The 24,179-nt window shown below is 41.3% G+C and overlaps 1 protein-coding gene across 3 annotated transcripts in view; it reads left to right on the top strand.

The window, feature by feature from the left end:
- kcnma1a (potassium large conductance calcium-activated channel, subfamily M, alpha member 1a) overlaps window positions 1–24,179 on the top strand; it is a 133,792-nt gene that overhangs the window by 69,079 nt on the left and 40,534 nt on the right. For all 3 annotated transcript variants that reach the window (XM_030770733.1, XM_030770734.1, XM_030770735.1), the window contains exons 6-16: window positions 3,730–3,805; window positions 4,172–4,247; window positions 5,369–5,539; window positions 7,457–7,548; window positions 15,075–15,185; window positions 15,496–15,601; window positions 16,669–16,751; window positions 18,026–18,095; window positions 18,569–18,724; window positions 22,516–22,625; window positions 22,931–22,999. In XM_030770733.1, coding sequence (XP_030626593.1) covers window positions 3,730–3,805; window positions 4,172–4,247; window positions 5,369–5,539; window positions 7,457–7,548; window positions 15,075–15,185; window positions 15,496–15,601; window positions 16,669–16,751; window positions 18,026–18,095; window positions 18,569–18,724; window positions 22,516–22,625; window positions 22,931–22,999 — 1,120 coding nt within the window. The remainder of the gene's footprint in view (window positions 1–3,729; window positions 3,806–4,171; window positions 4,248–5,368; window positions 5,540–7,456; window positions 7,549–15,074; window positions 15,186–15,495; window positions 15,602–16,668; window positions 16,752–18,025; window positions 18,096–18,568; window positions 18,725–22,515; window positions 22,626–22,930; window positions 23,000–24,179) is intronic.

Here is a 24,179-nt window from a genome sequence, read left to right as displayed (position 1 = left end):
AACTGGAATGGGTTGTCACCACGCAGACACACACACGCACATGCACACATACACACACACACACACACACACACACACACACATGCACACAAGCACAGTGCAAAGAACGTTGCCCGCAGTGGCAAACAGCTGTGTGAAGTCTGTTCAGTTCGTGACTGGGAACTGTACGGATGCTGGTTGAGATCCTGAGGTGGATGTTAATGAATTTGTCAGTAGCTGTAGAGTTTGAGGTTTGCAGTCCTGTTATAGAGTACTGCAGTTTTCTTTCTTTAACACAAAACACACTTAAACCCAGTACGTTGGTTCAGATGGACTTTCACACTGTGATCCTGTTCCCTCCTGCACTGGAGCTGTCTTTACAGAAACTGGTCCTTAATGAATTTACCTCCCTCGCTTAAACAAATAGTTAAACTAAAAATAATCCAGTGTATGGAGTAGCCTGTATTTTTGTGAATTTAAAAAAAATACACACATAATTTTTCAGCTCTGACATCTGTTGTTGTTTCATCTGGTGTCAACAGCAACACTGACTGTGACACACACTGACATCTGATACATTCAGAATTCATGTAAATATGTTACTAAATGTGTGTGTGTGTGTGTGTGTATCCGGAGGGCAATATCAAATCTGATATTTGCAGGCACATTTGTCAGTATCTCCTGGTTCGTTAGCGTGTCGGTGTGTTTGAGACTCTTTGTTGATGGTGAGTTTGACTGACAATAGTGAATATGACTGACTTGTTTTTCCCCTCTCTTCAGCATGTACTAAACTTTAGTGAAGTCACATTGCCACCTGGTGTTTTGGTGGAGTATTGTTTAAACATAGACACAAACACACAGACAAATGCATGGAAACACACACACACACACACACCATCAAACTGCCTAAACACACTGGCAGGAAGCATCTCATAAAACTGGACAAGACTAACATTAGAATGAGAAATTGGTTTGTGTGTTTAATCTTTTTTAGTATGGTGAGCTCTGTTCACGTGTCTGCACTGCCTTGGAATTATGGGAAGCGCTGTTGCAGGCAGAAGTAATCCGGGTAGACTGGCGAGGCTGTTATCTGTCTTTAGGAAGGTTCGTCCCACTCTGATTGAGAAAATGGGACCAGTGCAGGCAGGGACTGGTGCACGTGACCCGGGGCTGGTCTGTGATCAGGCAGATCTCAATGAAAGTCCTGAAGTGAGGAAGGTTTCTGAATGAACAGCTGTTTACTGTGAACAGATGTGTGTTTGTGTGCGTGTGTGTGTGTGTGAGGGGGTGGGGGATGGCTGACATAACCCAGACTCATTTATACTAATCCCTCTTTCATTACACACACACACACACACACAAACACACACACACACACACACATTACGCACACACATACACTCACATACACAATACACACACATCAGAAATCATCATGTAGTTCACGACAGCGCTGCCCACTGGAGAAACTCTGAAGTTTACTGTGAAGTGAGCAGATGATTGTGGAGTGTAGAGGTCTGTGGAGAACAGTTCACAGTGGATAACAGGTGTATATGCAGTTTGAATGAAGTAGTTTTATCTCTACTTTATTGTCATGAGAAAAACGCATGGGACACCCTTTGGGTGACCTTTAGAATTTTGTATCGTATTTGTATTCCGTATATTGTTTGTTTGCTTAAACAGAAGCTCACCTACTATGCATGTAGACACACAATCAAACTCTTTTTTTTTGTTTGTTTGTTTGGTTGGTTGGTTGGTTTATCACAAATTTTGTGCCAGTTCTGTGAACTCGGCTGCGTTGTCAGTGTGCACCATGGCAAAAGAGCCAAAGCATGATGTAATACCCACTGTTAGGATTCAAACGCTCTGCTCGCAAATATAGAGAGGGAATATAACAACTGTGTTTGTAAACAAGCGCCAGAGCTGCATCAGATGAGCCCTGTAAAAAGAGACAAAAACTCTATTTGATACATTGTGGTTTGAAAAAAAAGAAAAGAAAAGAAAAAAAAAACCATTCAGATTGAACTTTTGTAGAAATATAAACATGTCGTATTTGCGTCTGTTCTCTCCGATGTTCTTCAGTAAAGATTATTGTTCTGTTTCTTTCCTTTTTTTTCTCCCTCATTTCAATTGACTTAAATCCCTGCAAGATTGAACTGTCACAAAAAACCGCTCGACATCAAAATACAGCATGTTACTGATTGGGCAAAACAAAATTCTTGCGACTGCAAGGGGGCAAAGGGAGATGCGTGTGGGTGGGAGGGAGAGAGAAAGAGAGAGAGAGAGAGAGAGAGAGAGAGAGATTAAAAACTGTCAGGGAATGAGACGTAACCCCTCAGCCTCTCTTAATTCAGGACAGACAGACAGACAAACAGGCAGGCAGACAGACAGGCGGGCAGACAGGCGGGCAGGTGTCTGGGCTTTATTCAGGCGTAGACTCTGTGCAGATTCGTAGAGTAGTGTGACATCGACGCCGCTGGTTGTTGCTTCTTTTTCGCGTCAACGCATCTTTCTTCTTTTTTTTTCCAATTTCTGTCGTCGTTTCCGTTGAGGTAGACTCTCAGAGTGTCTTTGCAGGGGTATCCTGAAGCAGTAGGAGGGTGATCTGTGTCTGGCCGTGTGTGTGTGTGCGTGTGTGAGCGTGTTTGTGAGGGCCTGGGGTCATGATTTCCAGTAAGATTTTAGTGTTTCGGGGTCTGAGGGGGACCCTTCACACTGAGGTGATGGAGGACAGCAGAAGGAGGAAGAAGTCATGCGGAGATTTGTTCCAGAATGGATATCGGGTGCGTGTGGTCCCGGGGCAGGCCCGGGAGGGAAAAGAGACCCGCAGAATCCATCGGTCGGTCTTCTCTTGTCTGCGTACGCTGTCTAACTGGGGTAAGAGTAACCTTATCGATGCCGGACCCTCCAAATAGCAAGCACAACTGAAAATCGCGCTGGAGACTACCGGCTGTGTTTGAGAGAAGTGTGTGTTTGAAGTGAAAAGTGTTGGAGTGAAGTATGTGGAAGTCAGAGGGTGATTATATGAATGATGTGATTAGAGGTGTGTTTGTGTCGCTCCACCTGTTTGACAGATCTTTAAACACTCACAGTCTGAGCTGTGTGTTTCCGCAATATGGGCAGTTGAGGTGTTTATTGTAAGATAGGTGATATGTGTGAGTGTGTGTGTGTGTGTAGGTGTGTGTGCGTGTGTGTGTGTGTGTCTGCACGCACGCACACACATTTTCCTTTTTGGTGTGTGTGGACCTGGTTGTGCTTTATGTAAGCAGGTCAGTGTACCAGGTGTTGAATTATTCTCTAATCTGATCACAAATGCCTATCAAGCACACAGACACACACACACACACACTCACACTAACAAGTGCATATACTACTGTCCCACTTTGCGAAACTCCCATAAATTGTCCATGTTCAATTTTCACAATAAAATCTGGAGCTGTCTGATGTGACTTTATACTGATCAGTGAAGAGATGAGGCTGATGGTATGTACACTGCATTGACACTGTGCGTGTACAGACTGGACTCTGTGTGTCATCCAGTGAATTCAGGACTGGACTATCGCTTCACCATTAGGACACTGTGAGACGTGTGTTGTTACCTTGTACTAAATAAGTATTGTGTTTACCCGTGTGAATGTCATTGTCAGTCACATTCCAAAATACTGTGGCTTTAAAGAACTGTAATATTGTGTATGGACTTTATGGACATTGTGACTTGACGCTGTGTTTTATGTTTCTGTTTCTGTGCAGGTTTGAGGTTTCTGAGAGCTTTGAGACTAATACAGTTTTCGGAAATTTTACAGTTTTTGAATATCTTAAAAACAAGGTAAGTGTCTGATGTTTTAACAGAGCTGCTCCTGTGTATCTGAACGGAATAGTACCTCAGTCCTGCAATATTTAACATCACTGCAACACACACACACCCACACACACACACACACACATACACACACACACACACACACTCTCTCTCCCTGACTCACTGCAGCTCCCTGATGGGATTAAGTTCAGGAATCAGACAGGACACACACACACACACACATACACACACACACACACAGAGAGAGAGAGAGAGAGAGAGAGAACAAATCAGCTCAGCTAGGGCTCTGATTGCTGGATTACATGTTAGATGACATGTTCTTTAAGGGCTGAGGGTAGTGTCTGGTTTTGTGTGCTTCTTTTCTCTCTATAGTAATTCCATTAAGCTGGTGAACCTGTGCTCCATCTTCATCAGTACATGGCTCACAGCTGCTGGATTCATTCATCTGGTGAGTCACACACCACCGCCAACCAACCAGCATCATCCCCATACTGCACCTTTCACACATGGCCAGACACCCTGACGTGCTCACATAAGGAATAGTAAAATTGCACTGAAAGAATACAGGATCAGAACTCGTTAAAAACTCACACACACTCAAAATGTGAGATGAAAGAGACAGAGATAAAAAAAAAATAGAGAGAGAGAGATATGTAAATAGAGATAAAAAGTTGAGACAGAGATACTGATCAAAAGTAGAGATAGAGATAGAAAAGTATGTATGTATATATATTTATAGACATAAACAGAGAATGGAGAGAGATACAGATAAAGATATGAATAGAGATAAAAAGTGTGGAGATATAAATAGAGAAGAAAAGTAGAGATAAAGAGAAATAGATAGAGATACAAATCAAGCTAGATATAGAAACTGAGACCAGTAAAATATAAAAACATAAAAGTAAAAACATAAAAAGCAAATAAATGGTCTAAATAAAAAAAGAAGTGAACATCAAGAGTGAGAGCAGAAGTATAATCTGAATGTATTAAGTTTATAGAGGTGTTCAGTGATTCTGTAGAGCTTTGAAATCCTGCAGTAAAGTCTTAAAATCAGTCTTATAATCTGCAGACAGGCAGTGCTGTGCTGTGTAGTGACAATATAGAAAAAAAATTAAAAGAGCATTGTATACATTTTTACTGGTGACAAATTGTTTACATCAGTTTGTGTGAGGACTGGTCATATTTCAGCAAGATTATGAAAAAAGGCAACTTTAATGTATGGATGAAGGCTTCAATCTTAATCAGAAATGATAAATAGAAAGAGAAATTCATATACAGAGACAGACAGTTTAGTTAAAGTGCATATTAGGCTCCTAAAGCGATTGTACGTTTGTCTAGATGTGTTATAGAATGTGGAAACCACTAGATGGCAGCATAGCCTAGCATAGCCTATACACAAAATTCCCATGAAAACCGTAAACACAGAAATGCCAACTTGATGCCCCACATTTGATGGTAGTCATATTATAAACAGCCAGTAGGTGACAGTGGAGGACCATTCAGAATACAATCGGAAACCAAAGGTTACATTTTTTGTGATGGGAATTTGACGCTCTTTGTCCCAAACAGGTGGAAAACTCAGGAGATCCTTGGGAAAACTTCCAGAATTCCCAGTCGCTTTCATACTGGGAATGTGTGTACTTGCTTATGGTGACAATGTCCACGGTGGGCTACGGAGACGTCTGTGCGAGAACTACGTTAGGCCGTCTGTTCATGGTCTTCTTCATTCTGGGGGGACTGGTAAAACTAGTCTTTCTCACTTTTTCCCCACTGTGTGATCTCAGCCCCATCCTTGCACCCAACCACCATCATGCACCTCTTCCACCCCCAGTCTCATAGCTCATATAGACTCATACAGATGTAAAACCCTTACCAATAGATAGGTAACAGCTTATCACAGTCATCACTGTACCCCTGTTCCCATCAATGGAGTTTCACTGCCTGCGCTCCACTGTTTTAACCCCGTTCCTCTTGTTAGATTCAAATAGCCTCATGCTTTGTCTGTTAACTTTATATATTTGTGGAGTTTAAAGTAAAAAAGTGGTTGCTTTCCTTATAACTCTTCCCATTACGATTTGTCTGTTGTATATGTCTTAATGGTTGTGTGTAAGTGACTGTATTATGTTGAATAATAGTGTTGATAATACTGTTGTTGTTCTCTCAAAGCAGTTCTGCAGTTTCAGGAGACCCCGTCCTCTTTCTGTGTCCCCTTCCCCCCAAATTCCAACAAACACAGTGGCAGGAAGATGAGCCATAGGCTGGCCTGAGCGTTTCCATGGCGATAAGCAGCCACTGAGCCTTCTGCCCTCAACACATAATCATTTATATTTCTTGTAAAAAAATCACACAAAGGTCGGTAGTTTTGAAGCCTCTGTTTGTAGCGTTGTCAAGACGGGTCTAGGTATCCCCAGGTCACACTGTCTGCTCTCTGTCAGCGTCTGCGCTGTCACTGTACTGTGGAGACTCTGGACTAGCTGATGTCGTAACTTCTCATAGCTCATGTCAAGTTCTGTGTAGCAGTTTCCAGTGATCTTTATGATGTTCTCTGGTTGAGAGTGCAGAAACATTAATCAGGTTTTCATTCATTCATCATTGTATTCTTATCTTAGAACAGTCCTATACATGGTAGCATGATAGATTCAACTTTCACTGTGATAGCTGAATTTCAAGACGCAAACAGTTAACATCTACAGCTGAGATCCGTAAGGGTATATGAGGCTGAGATTTGAGCCGGACGCTTTACAGTTAAAGTTTGATTTCGGTTTCGGCTCCACAAACAGAACACATGAAACACATATAATGTAGACAGACATAGTGAAAGGTGTGTACAGTTGGGTTAGCAGTGTCGTTAACGTTACGTCGCGTTAACTGTGAATGGCATTAGTTTCAGCAGTGTTACTGTCCGTTAGGTGCCCTCTGCCCCTCTCAGTCGTGGCTGCACTCTGTGCAAAAGGCATCCAGCTCATTTGCATAACTCCACATCAATGAGTCTTAATGTGTTTTGCAGCTGTGGACGCTCAGGTCGGGCTATTCAAATCAACCTGACACTTCTCTCGTGTTTGTTGGACAAAACATGGCACATAGGTTTTTTTTTTTTCTTCTTAATACACTTTGGGACTCTTTTTTTGTGCTTTCCGAGAATGATGAGAGGTCAACGAGTCATTTTTTTATTCCTCTCGAAACCCTTGAGTTTAAAATTTATGGGTGATTTTCCCCGCGAATAGCATTTTTGCTAGTTTTTTTTTCTCTTTTTTATGAAATTTGTGGAGTTCTTTTTAAACCTCGTAGCCTATGATCGCTTTTTGATTTTTTTTTTCCACTGCAAGAGAGACATTTTGGCATTCTAAACCCTCTCCTTTTAGTTTGAATTTTCACATCACAAAAATTCGCAAAACGACTACAGAAATTTCTCTCTTTCTTTTATCTGAGCATACCCCCCCAACCCTTCCTCCAAAACTACTTCCACCCCCTTCAGATGTGTGGGGCAAACTCGTTCGGAAAGAGCGCATCTCTCTCTCTCTCCCGCGTCGTCTAGCGCTCTCGCTCACACACGCTCTCTCTCCCTCTCTCTCTCTCTCTCTCTCTCTCTCTCTCTCTCTCTCTCCTTGCGCAGTCGTTTTTTTAGTCTGTGTTTCTGTCTCCTGTCTTCTTCCCTAGGCCATGTTTGCCAGCTACGTCCCTGAAATCATAGAGTTAATTGGAAATCGTAAGAAATACGGCGGTTCTTATAGTGCCGTTAATGGACGAAAGTAAGTATTCTGGTTGGCTGTGCTGCAAGGGCAGCGGCTGTACGACTCCCTCTCTGCATGCACTTTTCTCTCTCTGTTCCATGCATGCAGGCCATGTTTGCTCGCTACGTGCCAGAAATCGCTGCCCTCATCCTTAATCGGAAGAAATATGGAGGGAGTTATAACTCAACACGTGGCAGAAAGTAAGTCCAAATCCAGACAAGGTGTGGTTGTGTGACTAGAACGCCCTTCCTCTGTTCCGGAGGGAGGAGGAGGAGGAGGAGGAGGAGGAGGAGGAGGAGGGGGGTGTTAGTACGTAGATTTGATGCAGAAAAAAAGAAGACAGAAAAAAAAAAATGAATAGAGGATTAAATAAAGGATTGTTTTGTCACACACAGTGACTGGAGACCTTGGCCATACCCAGGCACATGTCCATTGCCCTTTTTGCTCTGTGTCTGTGGCTTCTTTTTGTTAAAACATCCTATTCCGCTGCTTTTTTAATTTTCACTCTGATCTCTAGAGCTTTCATGACTACGACGCTGTTTTTTTTTTTTTTTTTTCATATCTCTGTCCTGTTCTCTTCTTAATAATCTTTAATGTACTTCTGATCACAGTCTGACCAATAGTCATGAAAACCCTACCAAACTACATATTAAAAATGTATTAAAACAAAAAACCAAAAAAACAGACAACACAAATATGTCAGTTGCAACATTTCTGTTGGTCTGTCCAGCCTCATCGCTGTTTTTTTTTTTTTTTTCTTGTTGTTGTTTTTTTTTTTTTTTTTTTGCTTTGTATGCTTTGATTTAATTTCATTTTGGAGTGTATTCATGCCTGCATCCTCTTTCTTGCCTGCGCTGTATGGGTGGAGGTGCTGTTGGGCTTTTCTGTGGTAGCGCATGTGCCACATGAAAAAGACCAAAAAAAAAAAAAAAAAGCTGTCTCATTGGCTGCAGGGCATCTATCCGCTAACTCATCATCTCATCTCTGCCTGGCCTTAAGACCTTTAACCTTTAACCTGAGATTGGCCCTGATCTTCAGTCCTGCCCACACCCTGATCGCCTGGACTTTGCCCGTGCTCTCTCTCTCTCTCTCTGTCTCTCTCTCTCTGCCCGCTGCTGTCCGCTTGGCACTCCCATGTCCCGTCTGCGTGGCCGTGGTTCTTTTTTTTTTTTGTGTCAGAAAGGCGGGAAGCCCCGTGATTGGCCCCTGAATGTGAATGTGGCTTGTTTGAACTCCCACGCGAGTTCTATGGGTCTGCACACACATACGACCCAGCGATCAGCACAGCAAATCGGTCCCTGTTCATGCTTGAGTTTGACTATACTGTCTTTCTCCCCCTCCTTCCCTGCCTGTCTCTCTCTCTCTCTCTCTCTCTCTCTCTCTCTCTCTCTCTCTCTCTCTCTCTCTCTGCGAGCGACGTCAGACATGTCCGTGGTCAGACGAAGCTTTCATCATGTTGAGTTGGAGGGCAAAGAGTCCAGTGTAGAGTGAAAGCCATTAGGAGAAGCTTTGTTTGATGCCGTTCCTCTGTCAGAGAAACAAGATTGATGAAATGTTATTTTTGGCCCAAACCCATGTTTGGATCTGCACTCTGGTGTTGAGAGAAGGGCTTGTCAAAACCACTGAATTTCTCTCTCTCTCTCTCTCTCTCTCTCTCTCTCTCTCTCTCTCTTTCTCTCTCTCTCTCGCTCTCCCTGTCTCTCTCTCTCTCTCTCTCTCTCTCTCTCTCTCTCTCTCTTTCTCTCTGTCTAAATGCATGTGGATGTAATTAGAGAGAAACAGCCCCAGATCTCTTGCCAGGCTGACAGAGACAGGCACCAGGCTTTGTATTACTATTATTATTATTAAAATATGTGTGTGAGTGTTTCCTTACGAATGGACGCATGGAGACACATGTAAATAAACGTGTCAGTACGGTTATTTATTTAATCTGTCGCCACTTCCCTTACAGTCTCTGGCTGCGTCAGATCTGTTTTAATGATTCCTCTGGAACAAAACGCAGCATTGGACTTACTGTCAGACAGCTATATCTTATCACAAAGACTTATGAACTGTTAAAGAATAAGACTACATTCTCTGTGCTTTGAAGAAGCTGTGGTAAAAATGACTTAAATGATAATTACGGTTGAGATTGATTGATTTGGAGCCTTTAAATGAGTACGTGACATGACTAAAATCAGCTTGTTTGTCAGCAGCAGTTAGTCAGAGTTCAGATTGTTCCTCATGCTTAAAGTATTAGTCTTTACGCCCAAATGTAACTCCCAGATATCATGCTTAGTAATGGACTCTGTATTTCATCATCATCATCATGTCATCATTCTGGCCTCTCTTTAGTTGGCTAATGTGACTATTGAAGAGAAATCGATAATGAAAGAATGGTGTTTTTGACTGGTTTGGAGATGGGGGATAGTAGAACGTGAAACTCGTTTGAAGTCAGTCTGATACTGCTGGTGAGAGGTGAATGAGCACCAGCAGGACAATAAAGTTAGGTATTTTTTCCAGATGCTGGTGATGGTGGTGGTTATGTTAGTGTGTGTGTGTGTGTGTGTGTGTGTGTGTGTGTGTATGTGTGTGCACGTGTGTGTGTGAGGGTATGTAGCGTGCTTGTATAGCCATAGGAGTGGAGAGTAAGAGAACCTTAGACTGTGAGTCAAACAATACTATGGCTGAGAGGAGAGCGCAAGATCGACAGATAGACTGATAGACAGATAGAAGGACAGGTAGGGAGAGGGAGAGAGAGACAGAGAGAGAGAGGGAGAGAGCTGTATGACTGTATGAAGGAGCAGTTGTACTCTGGCTCTCCTCAGAGTCTCTGTGTTTCCCACTAGAAATCTTTCACCAGAGGACTGACATACACCCCGGGTGAACTCTGATGTCACACACCTCCCAGAGTGTGTTTCTTTGTGTGTGTGTGTGTGTGTGTGTGTGTGTATGTGTGTGAGTACGTGTGTGTGTGTGTATGTGTGTGTGTATGTGTGTGCTTGTGTGTGCGTTATAGTGAAACACTCAGCTTTCCGTACCCTGTAGACATGTAGTCTTTGATTTTTATCAGACGTATGAGTGAGCTTAAGGAAAAATGACATGTTTAAACAGCATAACTGAACTGGTTCTCCCAGCATGTTAAAGACATCATGATCAGTTCCCTCCAGGACCCACTGGCTCCGTATCCCCCTCACCACAATCTCCAAAGACAGCTCTCGCATGTGAAACTCTGACACATGCACTCAACTAGGGAGCACTTTGGCTTACTCCAATGTGTGTCCCATTAGACACACACTACCCCTCAACAATGTCTTGACCCAATGCCTACTCCAGGATGAATAAGGTAGAACTCTCCACAAAAACCTATTAAAGAGTAAAATAGTTTTCCTTTTTTTCTTCACACGTCAGGCGGCCATGTGGAAGCCTAAGAATGAATTTTGCAGAGAAATGTTTGAAACATAACAGCTGAACTCCAGTGAAAAGATTTGTCAGCCTTTAAAAGCGTTTTTTTTTTACACAATTTGCCAAGTCTGTAACAAAAGAGGCTTTTGGTGCATTGATTTTGTAGTCCATTACTGAATGTGATTAGACTCCATTAGATCAGAGAAAGTTTTTTTTTTTTTAAGATTACACGACAATAAAAGGACATTTAGCAGACCTAAGAAATAAAATGGCTTTTATTGGTCTGAATATACAGCAATTTACATATGACATTGGAAGCCAATCAACTATTTTTCCATTCAAATTCATCAGTTCTTTAGAAAAAGGGTCTCAGAAAACATACTGTGGAAGACTGTTCTATTTGTTAATGGTTATTGCTTTCAGGATTCCCTGACTAAGATTAGTCTGATTCAAGGATTAGCTAAGTGTGTAAGTCTGGCAAATGCCTCTTAAAGCGAGATTTGTGTATGTGTGTGTGTGTGTGCGTGTGCGCGCGTGTGTACGTGCATGTTTCTATGTCCAGTTACACCACCAAGATGTAAGTTCAGTCTTAGCTTGTTTCAGTCTTAGCCCTTTACTGAAATAAAAACATTTCATGTATCGCTATGCAACAAGTAAAATTTACATATTCATTGGAGATCAGCATCAGTTACTAACATGTGACTGGTTGAACTTTTTACATTTACTCTTAGAGCCTTAGTTTGGACAATGTAACCACAGCCAGTCAACGCACACTAGCTAGCTGTCGTTTGTCTAGCACACTGCTCTTGTCTGTCTTAAGCCTAAAGTCTAGCTAACTTCTCATCTTGTAGTGAGTTTACACCTTACTGCATGTTATGCGACAAATAAATGTCTTATATAATATATAAATGCCTGTGGTCAAATTTCACTGTGGGAGGATAAAATTTACTTAATTTTATTTATAGATTTTATTTAAAGCGGTGTGATTGTGTGTATTTAGTTATATATTTGACCTATTCTGAACATACTCTGTACCTGTGCAGTATGCAGTGCCATACTAGTCAAAGATTAAAGCTGAATTTACCATGTGTGTAAACCCAGCAGCTGACTGAAACCTGCTCAGTGGGCCCCAGACACCAAAACATCAGCTATTAACTTTATGGATACACGTGCCAGCTTTCTGTCATGAGGATGATGATGATGATGATGATGATGATGATGGTAGAAACAGGTTGTAAAAGATGAGACAAACCCCATAGGAGCCATCTCTCCTTCAGCTTAGACAGAGGGACAGCGCGGTCCATTTTTACTGAACATATGACAAGCAGAGATAGACGGCAGCAAAGAGGACAACACATGAACACTGTGGAAATGATCAGAAACAAGATCAATTCACAACTCTCACACTTTCTCTCTCTCTCTCTCTCTCTCTCTCTCTCTCTGTGTGTGTCAGTCATATTTCATCAGTTTAAGGAAAAGAGCAGTATGTGTGTCGTGACTGCTGATGCTCATGTCCTAGCTTTGTGTTTACTGTTAAATGGTTGTCGTTTTCTTTTTTTTTTTTTTTTTGCGTGCGGGCCAGTGCATGCTTGGATGACTACACCCTCTGCGTTTGCTTGCTGAGAAAAATAAAGTTTGTGTGTGTTTTAGCTCGTAACTTTGCCACATGCGTTCTGTCACTACCCAAGTGTTCTCCCACCTTGTGGTTTCTCTGTGTGGTACTTTTTAATCGGTGCATATATGTTTTACCTTATTTTTACTTTATTTATACTTATTTATTTATCTATCTATCTATCTATCTATTTATTTATTTATTTATTTTTCTTTTACCAAAAGCACTGTACAGTTCAGTAGTGTTGTGTTACCCTTTATTTTGATCAGTGATTCTGACTAACTACAGCTTTTATCACGGCTCTTATTGTTGAGTAGAGAACAGTGTAGTTTTTTGTGTGTGATGTGTATGTAATCTTGAGGGAAGTCAGATCTTAAAGCAGAGGAAGAAGTGGAGAGAGACCTAATCACAGTGTCATCTCTCTGTACCAGTATGCTGTCTGTAGCTCATGAAATGCACTTTCTTTGGGGTTATCTGGGATGAGATGTGCGTGACCTGCAGCTCTTGTCAACCCGGGGTTTGCCAGACTGCTGTCACTGGCAGCACGGGTCAAAAGAAAAACACAAAAATGGCAAAGAGATTGCAGATACTTGGTTACGCACCACCGACATCTCATCCATACATGGAGACAACATGTCTGACGTGTGTGTGTGTGTGTGTTGTGTGTGTGTGTGTGTGTGTGTGCCAGACTCTGTTCTACAGTTAAGTAAAGGAATAAGTGAGAGTCTCGTTAAACAAATCCTCTTCTTTAAAAAAGACATGTTTGGAAAATTTGAGTACATATGTCATTCTATATTAGACTTCCTGCCAACCGCTGGCGCCCCCTTTATCGACTCATTAACTCAGCCAACTCCCAGAATCCTCTTGTTTTAGTACTGCCAAGCATACAATTACCATATTATCCTGTGCTTGTTAAAATAGAGGAGAATGAAGGGCCAGTGTGGGACATCGTTGTGTACATTCACATACAGGGTCCAAACAACACCCATCTGACCCCATAGTATGACTTTATACTGCTGTAACACACACACACACACACGCATGGATATATGTGCAAACACGCACACACGCACACACACACTCTCACACACACACACACACACACACACACACACACACACACACACACACACACACAAACACTTGAGTGTAAATGTGCTCTCTCACACACACACTCTCTCTCTCTCCCTCTCTCTCTCTCTCTCTCTCTCTCTCTCTCTCTCTCTTTCTCTCTCACACAAACACACACACACACACTCACACACACATACACGCAATGTAAATATCCTCACACACTCACAGGCTTCAGATTTGTGAGAGTCCCCCGCTTGCAAAGAGTGTATATGTGTGTGTGTGTGTGTTTGGTTTCCAAACATGGGAATGCTGGTTTTGGAGAGCACAGAGAGGATTAAAACATTTTAGGCAGATCACCTTTCACAAGCATGAACACAACAGCAGCCAAACTAAGCCACTGTGTTTCTGCTGTTAAACTGTGCTATTTGGTTTGATATTTTACATAACTAAAACAGATTATTCTATTATGCAGCTGAAGTCCAGTCATACACAGCTGACCCCAGTCATTTGCTTCTGGTTCGACATTGTTAAATGTTAATGGTGCTTTTGTGTGGAGCATCATAAGTGGATATTACATTGTTATGATACGTTAACCTAGGGCCTTTATTTTTTACATGACCAGTAAATGTTGGCGTAATATGTTTTCAAAACAATCCTATTGTTACAGAAGTGTTCCAGGCAGGTACAGTAATTACCTCTGTTTTTGAGTAAGTACTGCAAGCTGATAGGTTGCAGTTTGGGTATCTAGATTTTATTTTTTGTTTAGGTGAGTCATTTACCAATGATGAAACGGGTTTAAGACTATTCTAGAGACAACGAGACTCTGCCTGAAAATTTTATGAAGTTCTAGAACTTTCTGTCTAAAACCGAACCTCAAAATGGAAAGGTCATGAAAATAAATCCTTTAAGGTCGCACCCTCAGGCCGGATCCATTTTAGCAAGCCGTCTATCCCTTAAAATGAGCTTTTTGTTGTTTTTTTTTTTGCATCTCCCTCTATTAAAACGCGGCATCCATCCAAGAATATGTCAGATTTCCAAGGTCAGGCTTAGGCTTTGCATCAGCCACAGACCAGAACTGACCGAGAGGGCTTTTAGTGAGATTCAGAATTAGCACTGATGTACTTGTCTCTGTCAACATGCTGCACTGCGGTGGTTTTGGCCCGGGAGACAAATCTATTCATTTAAGCTTTTGACAATCAGTCGTTCATCTGAAGAATCGCATTTCAGGCTCTCTAGATGAGTTCAGAGTAGCTGATTTGATTTTTCCGTTCGGGGTTCAAACCGCTTTTTTTTTTTTTTTTTTAATAAGAATTGCAGTTATGGGAAGAGGCAGTGAAAGATTTTTAAAGCCATGACATTTTGTTTTCAAAAGACATATTTTGGGTTTGATATAACTCTGCACTTTCTTAGAGAGTTATGCCAGGTTTTGTTTAGCTTCAATGTTGCCCTTGTTAAGCTGAGTTTCCCCTTGCAGGCATATTGTGGTCTGTGGTCACATCACGCTCGAAAGTGTTTCCAACTTCCTCAAAGACTTCCTACACAAGGACAGGGATGATGTCAATGTAGAAATTGTTTTTCTTCATAAGTAAGTATAATTCTCTCTCTCGCTTCGTAAATTGAAACCATAAAATACTGTTAGAGAGAGAGCTCTTTAGAGGCACTCAAACCACAGAGAAGAATAGCGGCACAGAAATTGGAAAAATAAATGAACAGCTTGTCTTTATGTCAGATGCGTTCTGATTTTTATAGATTTATACTTGGTTAATATCTCAATCATATATTTTATAAAAGATGTCACAGACGTTGCCACGTGGAAGACATTTATTCTTAAACCGATTTCGTCTTTATAACTCAGTCACCTTCTCATTCTCTCTCTTGTGTTTGGTATGTGTCAGTATTTCCCCTAATCTTGAGCTGGAAGCCTTGTTCAAACGTCACTTCACTCAGGTGGAATTCTACCAAGGATCTGTTCTCAACCCACACGACCTGGCCAGAGTTAAGGTAACTGGGCACTGACCTCTGACAAGGTTGTCGCCGTGAGCATGAAGCACCGTTTTTAAATTTTCGCTTTTTTTATACAGATTGCAGGCTAACCACTCAGTGTCTGATTTTTTGTATATAAATATGAAACGTATAGATTATTGACTTTATCTTCTATGGTACGTAAATTATGGAATCGTTCAGAAGGGTATCAGCACTAGAATCACTGGCTATTTTATAAAACATGAAATAATTCTGAAATTATGAGCAAGAGCTGTGCTCTTTTATATGGAACAATCCTGCATTTTACAGAATGAATAGTAACCCCACTGACTAAACAGTAAATAACAAATGAACAAAAAGTAATAAATAACAAACAAACAAAATCCTGCATGCTAACAAGTAATACCCCCTTTTCGGGAGCTGATGTAATGGAAAACCTTGGAGAAATTTTGGACCTTTACCACAGGAGTTGCACAGTCAAAACCTCTCAAAATGCTCCACAAATGAAAAACAAAATGTTAAAATGAATGTTATGATTTTCACAGTTTAAATGTTAAATGCTTGTTTTGAAGAGAGCCGTGTTCTTTTTAACTAAAATTAGCACATTAAAGTAAAAGGTCACAACCTGTAAATGTCAGAGAATGTTGAATGTAAATTTGAGCTGTCGTCAGCGCTGTCAATGAGAGCAGGAATCACGGAGGATCACCACTGTCTCGTTTCATTTCATTCTCACAAACAGTTACAATACAATACACATTCTGCTTACAGCGAGGGCCGGGGGGTTAAAACACAGTCCTACACAATACACAGCACTGTACACAACACTGTCATTTACAACCGGCATCAGAGATTTCACTAGACTTTATCTTGAGAACTATCACCCTCAGGCGATTAATTGAAACTCAATGTTTACTACATTTCCAGTGATATTTAGTAAACGTGGATCGTACTTGAGAAGAGTTGAAAATGCGTTCTCTGAGTTGGACTTTATGTGACTCAGCTGATACTAGGATCATTTTTGTGAAACTGGAAAGTTGTCTTGCTGTATGAAATGAGAGGTTTTTTTTCTGCTGTCTTTTGAACAGATTGAGTCGGCTGATGCTTGTTTGATCCTGGCCAACAAATACTGTGCAGACCCAGATGCTGAAGATGCCTCCAATATAATGAGGTGTGTGCTGTTCCCAATTAATTTATCACCTGTGGCAATGTGTGTGTGTGTGTGTGTGTTTCAGACCTACCCTCTTTATCACAGAGCCATGTTCCTGGCGTTTAAAAGCGTATAATCAAAGTTTTTTTTAATCAGTTTTTATTTACCATTACTGATTTTTAGTATATCTGTATAATGTCCTTAAATGGCATCATCAGTCAGTAGAGAGAACCGAGGGAATCAGAACCTCAGGGACCTTTCTCCTATAGCTAGGCCCCAAAGCTCACAAAGCCTGTTGTCTACACATATCCCCTCTGTCAGCTCTGGATTACCAATACATTAAGTTGTTACAGGTCTGTGTCAGAAAGGCTTTGGCACGCAGAGTGTCTGTGTGTTTAGTGAAAGTGGTGTGTGTGTGTGTGTGTGTGTGTGTGTGTGGTCCCGGAAGAGAGCGCTGGGCCTGTCGTTATCCTCCAGTATATAAACGAGGTGTGAATGAGATATTCATGCACCGTGCTAAATGCTTCAGACCTCACTCCTTCACCTGGAAAAGGATGAAAAGAGACTTTTCTTTCCCTGGAGGGAGAGAAGGGCTTTATATTTCTCTAAAAGGATGCGTGGTGTGAGTGAGCACATTTTCTACTTCCTTCGTACACTAGAAATCCTCAAACCATGTGTCTGAGGTTTCCTCATGCTCAGGGAAAATGTAATATTCCTGCCATGCTGCTGTCTCAGACTCTGTAAAGTTCAAATGAAAACAGGTTCACACGCAGCTGACTTTTCAGTGTTACATGAACTCAAATGGCTGTTTTTCCGGATGGAGATTAATCCTAGTACAGAGCTCAAAAACATTTTCGACAGAGAATACGCATCAACAATGAAATTTAATCCGTTAATAGGTTTAATCTGTGTCTGGAAGACCGCCCACACCAGAGAAATTTGAATGTTAGTATTTTTAATGTTTATGTAAACCACAGTTAAAGCAGTAAATATAGTTCTAAAAGTGTCTTCTTATGAGTCATTTTTAGCGACGTAGGTGTTAATGGACAAAAAATGTCTCTGAAATGACCTCTGTAAAACTCCGGAACATTCTGTGCTGTGAAAATTAGAGCTTGTGGATTTGCCGTGTGGCAAAGAAATGACTGAAGAGAGAGAAACAGAAAGGTTCAGAGGGAATAATGCAGAAGGCTTCTCTAATTCCCACACTTTCTTTTACATCTTCCACTGTGGATTTACAAACGAAGTTCAGAAATAGACTGTGTTTGACGTTTTGTTTTGAAATGTTTGTTTTACAGGGTTATATCGATCAAAAACTATCATCCAAAGATCAGAATTATCACTCAAATGTTGCAGTACCACAATAAGGTAGGAACAAAAACACAGATGGTTCCCATGCTAACTGACCCACAAAAGAAATCATTCTGATTGTTCTCAGATCCACAGATCCACAAAAGGACACATACTAACTGTTATGAGGTCAGACCCATAAAGGGTTAGATACAAACTGTTCTCAGTTCAGACCCGCAACGGGATTCACACTGATTGCTCGCAGGTCAGGCCCACAAAGGATGCAAATGAATTGTTCTCAGGTCAGACCCACAAAGGGATACACGCTAACTGTTCTGAGGTCAGACACAAAATGGGATATATAATAATTCACTAACTGTACTCATTTCTCACATTTTTTTCCCTGATTTCCAGGTCACAGCATAGTCTGTGTCGTACCTTACCTTTGTCTGTTAATGAACACGAGCAGTGAACATTCCCAACACTTAGGTTGTGCTTATTGAGTATGACTCAGCAGAAATGTGTCTGACACTCTGAACTATGTCTCTTAGGCCCACCTGTTAAACATCCCCAGTTGGAACTGGAAGGAGGGGGATGATGCGATCTGTCTGGCTGAGCTGAAGGCAGGGTTCATCGCTCAGAGTTGTCTGGCACAGGGCCTCTCCACCATGCTGGCCAACCTCTTCTCCATGCGCTCCTTCATCAAGGTCTAGTCTTTTTTTGGGTGGTCGCTCTGTTCTGTCATCACATTATACTTGTTCCTCTTTGAGACTGAATAAGTGTCACTATTTTTTTTTTTTTTTGTCTGTCTCACTTAATGATTCAGTTTCTCTCAGATGGTTGTAAGGCTTTTCTGAATTAGGACTTAGAACTCAGAGCACTTTCTGTCAAAATGCTCTCCCCCAAAACTACCAACCGCTCAGAACGACCGATCAGTCAGAACTCTTCCTCAGAACTTCTCGTGTTCAAAAACTACCCCTCAAAACTTTCTCTCAGTGAAAACTCCCCTTCAATGAACACCCGTCAGAAAAAAGAAAACATGTCTGAAAACTCTGCCCAACACCTTTACTCTCAATGTGTGTTGGACAGAAGCATCCAAACTTAGCCATGAGTTCAGCCAGAGAAAGAGAGAGAGGTTAGAGAGAGAGAGAGAGAGAGAGAGAGACTGACTGACTGCTGTCACAACACAAACATTTCTAACAAAGGAAAGAGTTCAATCACAAACTTCCTTTCAAAACTACGCCTCAAAACTTCCTCCTCAGTTAAAACTCGTACTGAAAACACCCCTTCACCCACTTTAAAACCACCCCGAAACACTACCCCTCAGTTAAAACTCCCTTCTGTGTATATGTGTCATTATGTATGTGTATTTTTGTGTGTGTGTCTTTGCATGGTGGCTCAGGAGTTGACAGACTGCATATAGAGCTTGGGCTGAGGAGAGGCGAGGTCAGGTCTATGATTTAAACATGCACTCTGCGTTTGGCTAGGCGCCAACTCCCTGTCTTTGTGTCCTGAGATCTGTGCCAGGTTTTTTTTTTTTTTTGTACTGATGTGGAGCTATGCCCTTTGAAAAAGGGGTTCTCATGTCGTAAAATTGAGGAATAACTTTATAATGTCTGTTTAAATGTGAAAACATCTGCAGGGTAGATCAGTTCACTCATAAAAACGCAAGAGACAGGGCGGGGACCACCCAGACCAGAAGTACAGTTTCTACCTCTAGTCCTTTATTCATTTAGCAGATGCTATTATCCAGCAGCTGCTTACATCAGCAGTCAATAAGTCAATACAGGCTGGTTCCAATACTGGATTTCAATCAAGGATTGCACAATGTCCCGTAGAAAACTATGTACGTGTATATCTATCTATCCATCTATCTATCTATCTATCTATCTATCTATCTATCTATCTATCTATCTATCTATCTATCTATCTATCTATCTATCTATCTGTCTGTCTGTCTATCTGTCTGTCTATCTGTCTGTCTGTCTGTCTATCTATCTATCTGTCTATCTCACTGATTCTCAGTCTTGCTCCTGGGGGACCCCTGGTCTGCACGTTTTCTGTCTTTCCCTGCTCTACCTACATGACTGAACACATAAGTGGTGCTTTTGATTGACTGAGCACACCTGATTTAATCAAGAGCATATTAATCACACTAATCAGGTGTGTTTGGAGCAAGGACAGATAGAAGATATGCAGAGCAGGGGTCCCCCAGGAGCAGGATTGAAAACCACTGATCTATCCGTCCATCTAGAATAGGAAGGCATCATATACTTGCTCAGTAAGATATCAGATTTTCGCTCATGCTCAGAGTAGAGATAACCCATACACGTGTGAGTGCCTGATTACAGCCACTGCCCAAAAACTTAAACAAGCAAAGAGGTGGATCAGCTGATTGTCCTGATCATTAAAATCTGAATGGAACAGTTTTCACTTTTGTTGAAGCTGCCAATCAATCACAAGCTACAGGAAACCCAAGTTCCATTGACAAGCTCAGTCTTTAGTCTGTTATTGGAAAGGCTATTCACCCCGTGATGTCTCCATACAGGGAGGTCAGCCTTTAATTTTAAACAAACACACAAAAACCAGAACGTTCTTTTGGAACCAAAACTCTCTTTTCTTGGGTTGATGGAGAAACGGTGGCATATGGAATCTATTATTTGCGTTTCTGTTGAACAAAAACAGAGACCGTCTTCTCCATGTTGCCAGAGAGAATCCTAACGGTCAGGAACAATGAGGATGAAGATGCTATTATGAGACAGTTTAATGGGGAACATCAAAGTTAATTAAAAACTCCTGTAATTACCCCCGGTCCCTCCTTTTCATTTGAATTGGCAGAGACGTGGAAACTTCTGAAATTATACGTATGCTGTGGAGCCAAAGACATGTCATCTGTTTTAGGAAAATGTGGCTCCTTTAGGCAGCATCCGTGCCACTGAGTTTATACACGTTGGGGTCATTAACGGGCCAATTAGAAAAAAAAAAAAAAAGGTCAACGTGAAGGGATTTGGCTGTATTACAGCAGCACAGTCTGTGTGAGGCCTCGTTGTCTCATTAGATCCATATGATGCGTGTAACATGTACGAGGTGTGATATTCATCAGTCACACAAGCTCATCGTAGCTGACAGGAGTAAAGCAGACAGGAAGCAGAGCAGAAGGACAGTATGAGGTGATAATGAGATACACACATACACACTCAAACACATGCTCACATACCTGTTCACACATGCACACGTATACATGCTCTATCAAAGCCACAGACACACAGCGGCACACTTTGACTGCTCTGAAACTGTGTCCAATCATAGTGGTATCAGAACTTTTAGGGGGAGATGGTAGTGGATCTGTCACCCGTTTGACCTGAGCATTTGTGGAATGAAAAAGTAAGCGACTGGAGATGAGAAAAAGGATGAGTGTGTGTGGGGAGTCATTTCAGCATTTTCTTCGTGAATTTAAATGAGAGGTGCCAGACGAGACTCTTAACGCCTGAGGTAAATACAAGGAACCGGGGACAACCCTTCCCTCGTAAATGACAGGAGCAGTGTCTGGTTTGCGATGTCCTCAATGATGCATGCGGCGTGGCCTTGCTTTGAAATGTTCGTTCGAGTCTGACTGTATGACGGATGTGGAAGTGGTGAATGAGGAGAGATGAGTTGTCAGCGGAGCAGAAATTAAAAAAAAAAAAAAAAAAAGAATGAATCGGAGATGTAGCAAAGATGTACGAAAGTTGAGCACCAATCATTAAAGAGGAACCCTCAGGTCATGATAAATCATAGATTTTAGAAGAGGACTAGAAAGTCCCATTACCATGTTGAAAATACTACAGAGACTGTATTGTTTTATTTAAGATAGAGGAGCTGAGTGAGACTGTGATTCACACAAGCTGAGACAGGCAACTTTATTTTGCTACAAGCAGGCTGGGAAACTGTAACTCAGGAAAGAAAGGTCTGACAAAACAAGCAACGTGATATATTTCAGCAAGCGTAGAACGCTGCAGGCTGCGTATTGGTAAAAGCTTGGTAAAGTGTCCAGTAGTATAGTGTGGCTATAATCCCTGTTAGTCTTCACCCTCTGAACTGCCTCCCTTTGAGCTTTAGGATTCGTTTTAAGGAACTTTAGCGTTTTTAAGACTATATCTGGAACAATACCTCAGTAAATCTCAGATCTTTCAATGAGTATCAGCCCAAATGCAGTATCAGATGGACTCAAGCCAGTTACTTTAACAGAAGTGGTAATGCTGCCTTACTCCACTCTGCTCTGAGACTGTGGAAGACTCAGTCTGTACAGTTCAGACAAGAACAGTTAATAAAAGGGTTTGGTGTTATGAAATATTCATTTTTGTTTGTATTTCTACATTTTACTTTTAGATTTAATTTCACTTTCTTTTTGAATGTATTGTATAAATGTTTATTATGAATGTTATAAGTAGTATTTGTATGAGAGTGGTGTGATGGTTGCGTACCGGTCATGAGTAGCCATTTCATGTTCACACACCAGATTGAGGAGGACACCTGGCAGAAGTATTACCTGGAGGGTGTGGCCAATGAGATGTACACGGAATATCTTTCCAGTGCCTTTGTCGGTCTCTCTTTCCCCATGGTCTGTGAGTAAGTACACCTGTCTACTCAGAGCTAAATCCAAACACCAAAACCACACCTCCCACTAAACCTGAAAACAGACAGTGTAGTAAACCATTAGCAGTATATTAAGCTTGTTCGTGCTGTTCTCAAACTACGTAATTACCCAGGCCTCAAACAGCAAGGCGAGTCAGTGATCCGGTCTCCACACTCAGCAGTAGTCTGTGGTAAAATAAAGAGTGTGTTAGCCAAGATAGCATGACTGAGACAAGTCTGCTGTGTGTGTTTGTATGTTTTAGCTTGAGTGCTAACGCAATCTCCCCTCTCTTTTACAGGCTGTGCTATGTGAAGCTGAAATTGTTGCTGATTGCCATCGAATACAAATCTGAACAAAGGGAAAGCAGGTTTGTTTTTTGTTTTTGTTTTTTGTTTTTTTTCCTGGCTTTCTCGGAAAGGCGCTACAACAACAAACCTCTCAGGATAATATCAACCTATCAGCCACAAAAATACTATTTTAAAGGTTCAAACGACAAATCTGACTTTGAGATCTATCTCTTAGCCAAAATGTGATCCGAGCCATATTCCTTTATTCTGTTACTTGTCTTGGTTATGAAAAACAGAGCTGTAATGAGGTGAATGGTTCCCTGCTGGCTGTACCATTTGTGGACTGTTAGAAGGGCCATTACATCAGCTCAGACTCACTCTGGTTTTATTGATGAGGTCTTTACTCACAGAGCAAAGAGCCTGCCATCAATAATCAACAAAACCCCCTCTGTGGCATCTCTGCTTCTTCAAAACCATCATGACTAATAACATGAAGTACACAAACCCTTTTTCCCCTGCATTCACAACCTGTCTCATTATACGTAGAACTGCATTTCTTACTAATGCATTTGTTGTTCACACCACATGCTCATGAGGGAGCAGGCCTGAGAAAAAGAAAAAGAAAACAAAACAAAACACGACTTCTCCAAAAACAAAAGATCTGATCCATTCTGTTCCCCCTCAACTCTTTTTGACTAATCAATCCTTTTAAATGCACAAAACGTTTCACGTTTACTTAGGACCATAAGCTTGCATAAATCTAAGAGTGAAATTACCTTTAATATACATTTATTTTTGACAACAGCTACAGTTTTTTCTTTTAATAGCAATAATAACAAACGCTTTATTATTACAGAGTATGAGTAAGTGAATAGATTGTCCTCTGTCAAATTGTACTTTCTAAACTCTTACTGAATTCTTTTTTTGAACTCATAGCCTCCCACAGAATGTCTTATATCAGTAGAAATGTTTCCTGTGATTACAGTGCCAAATTAGAGTACTGCAGTGAAGGTGGACATTTTCTTTACTCTGTTTAGCATGTAGATGTAGTTAGTTAATTTATTTGTGTATGTGTGTGTGTGTGTGTGTGAGAGAGAGAATGTGAGTGTGTGTGTGTGTGTGTGTGTGTGTGTGTGTGTGTGTGTGTGTGTGTGTGTGTGCGTGCGTATGGATGCGCGTGCATATTTCTTTTTAGCACGCTCTACTAGTTTCATTAGTGAACTTGTTTTTTTTTTTGTTTTTTTTTTTTTAACTTTAACG

This window comes from Chanos chanos, chromosome 4 (genome assembly GCF_902362185.1).
Source record: "Chanos chanos chromosome 4, fChaCha1.1, whole genome shotgun sequence".
NCBI classification, from domain to species: Eukaryota; Metazoa; Chordata; class Actinopteri; order Gonorynchiformes; family Chanidae; genus Chanos; species Chanos chanos.
Note: the sequence above shows the minus strand (reverse complement) of the source record. Positions and strands in the feature narration are given on the sequence as shown.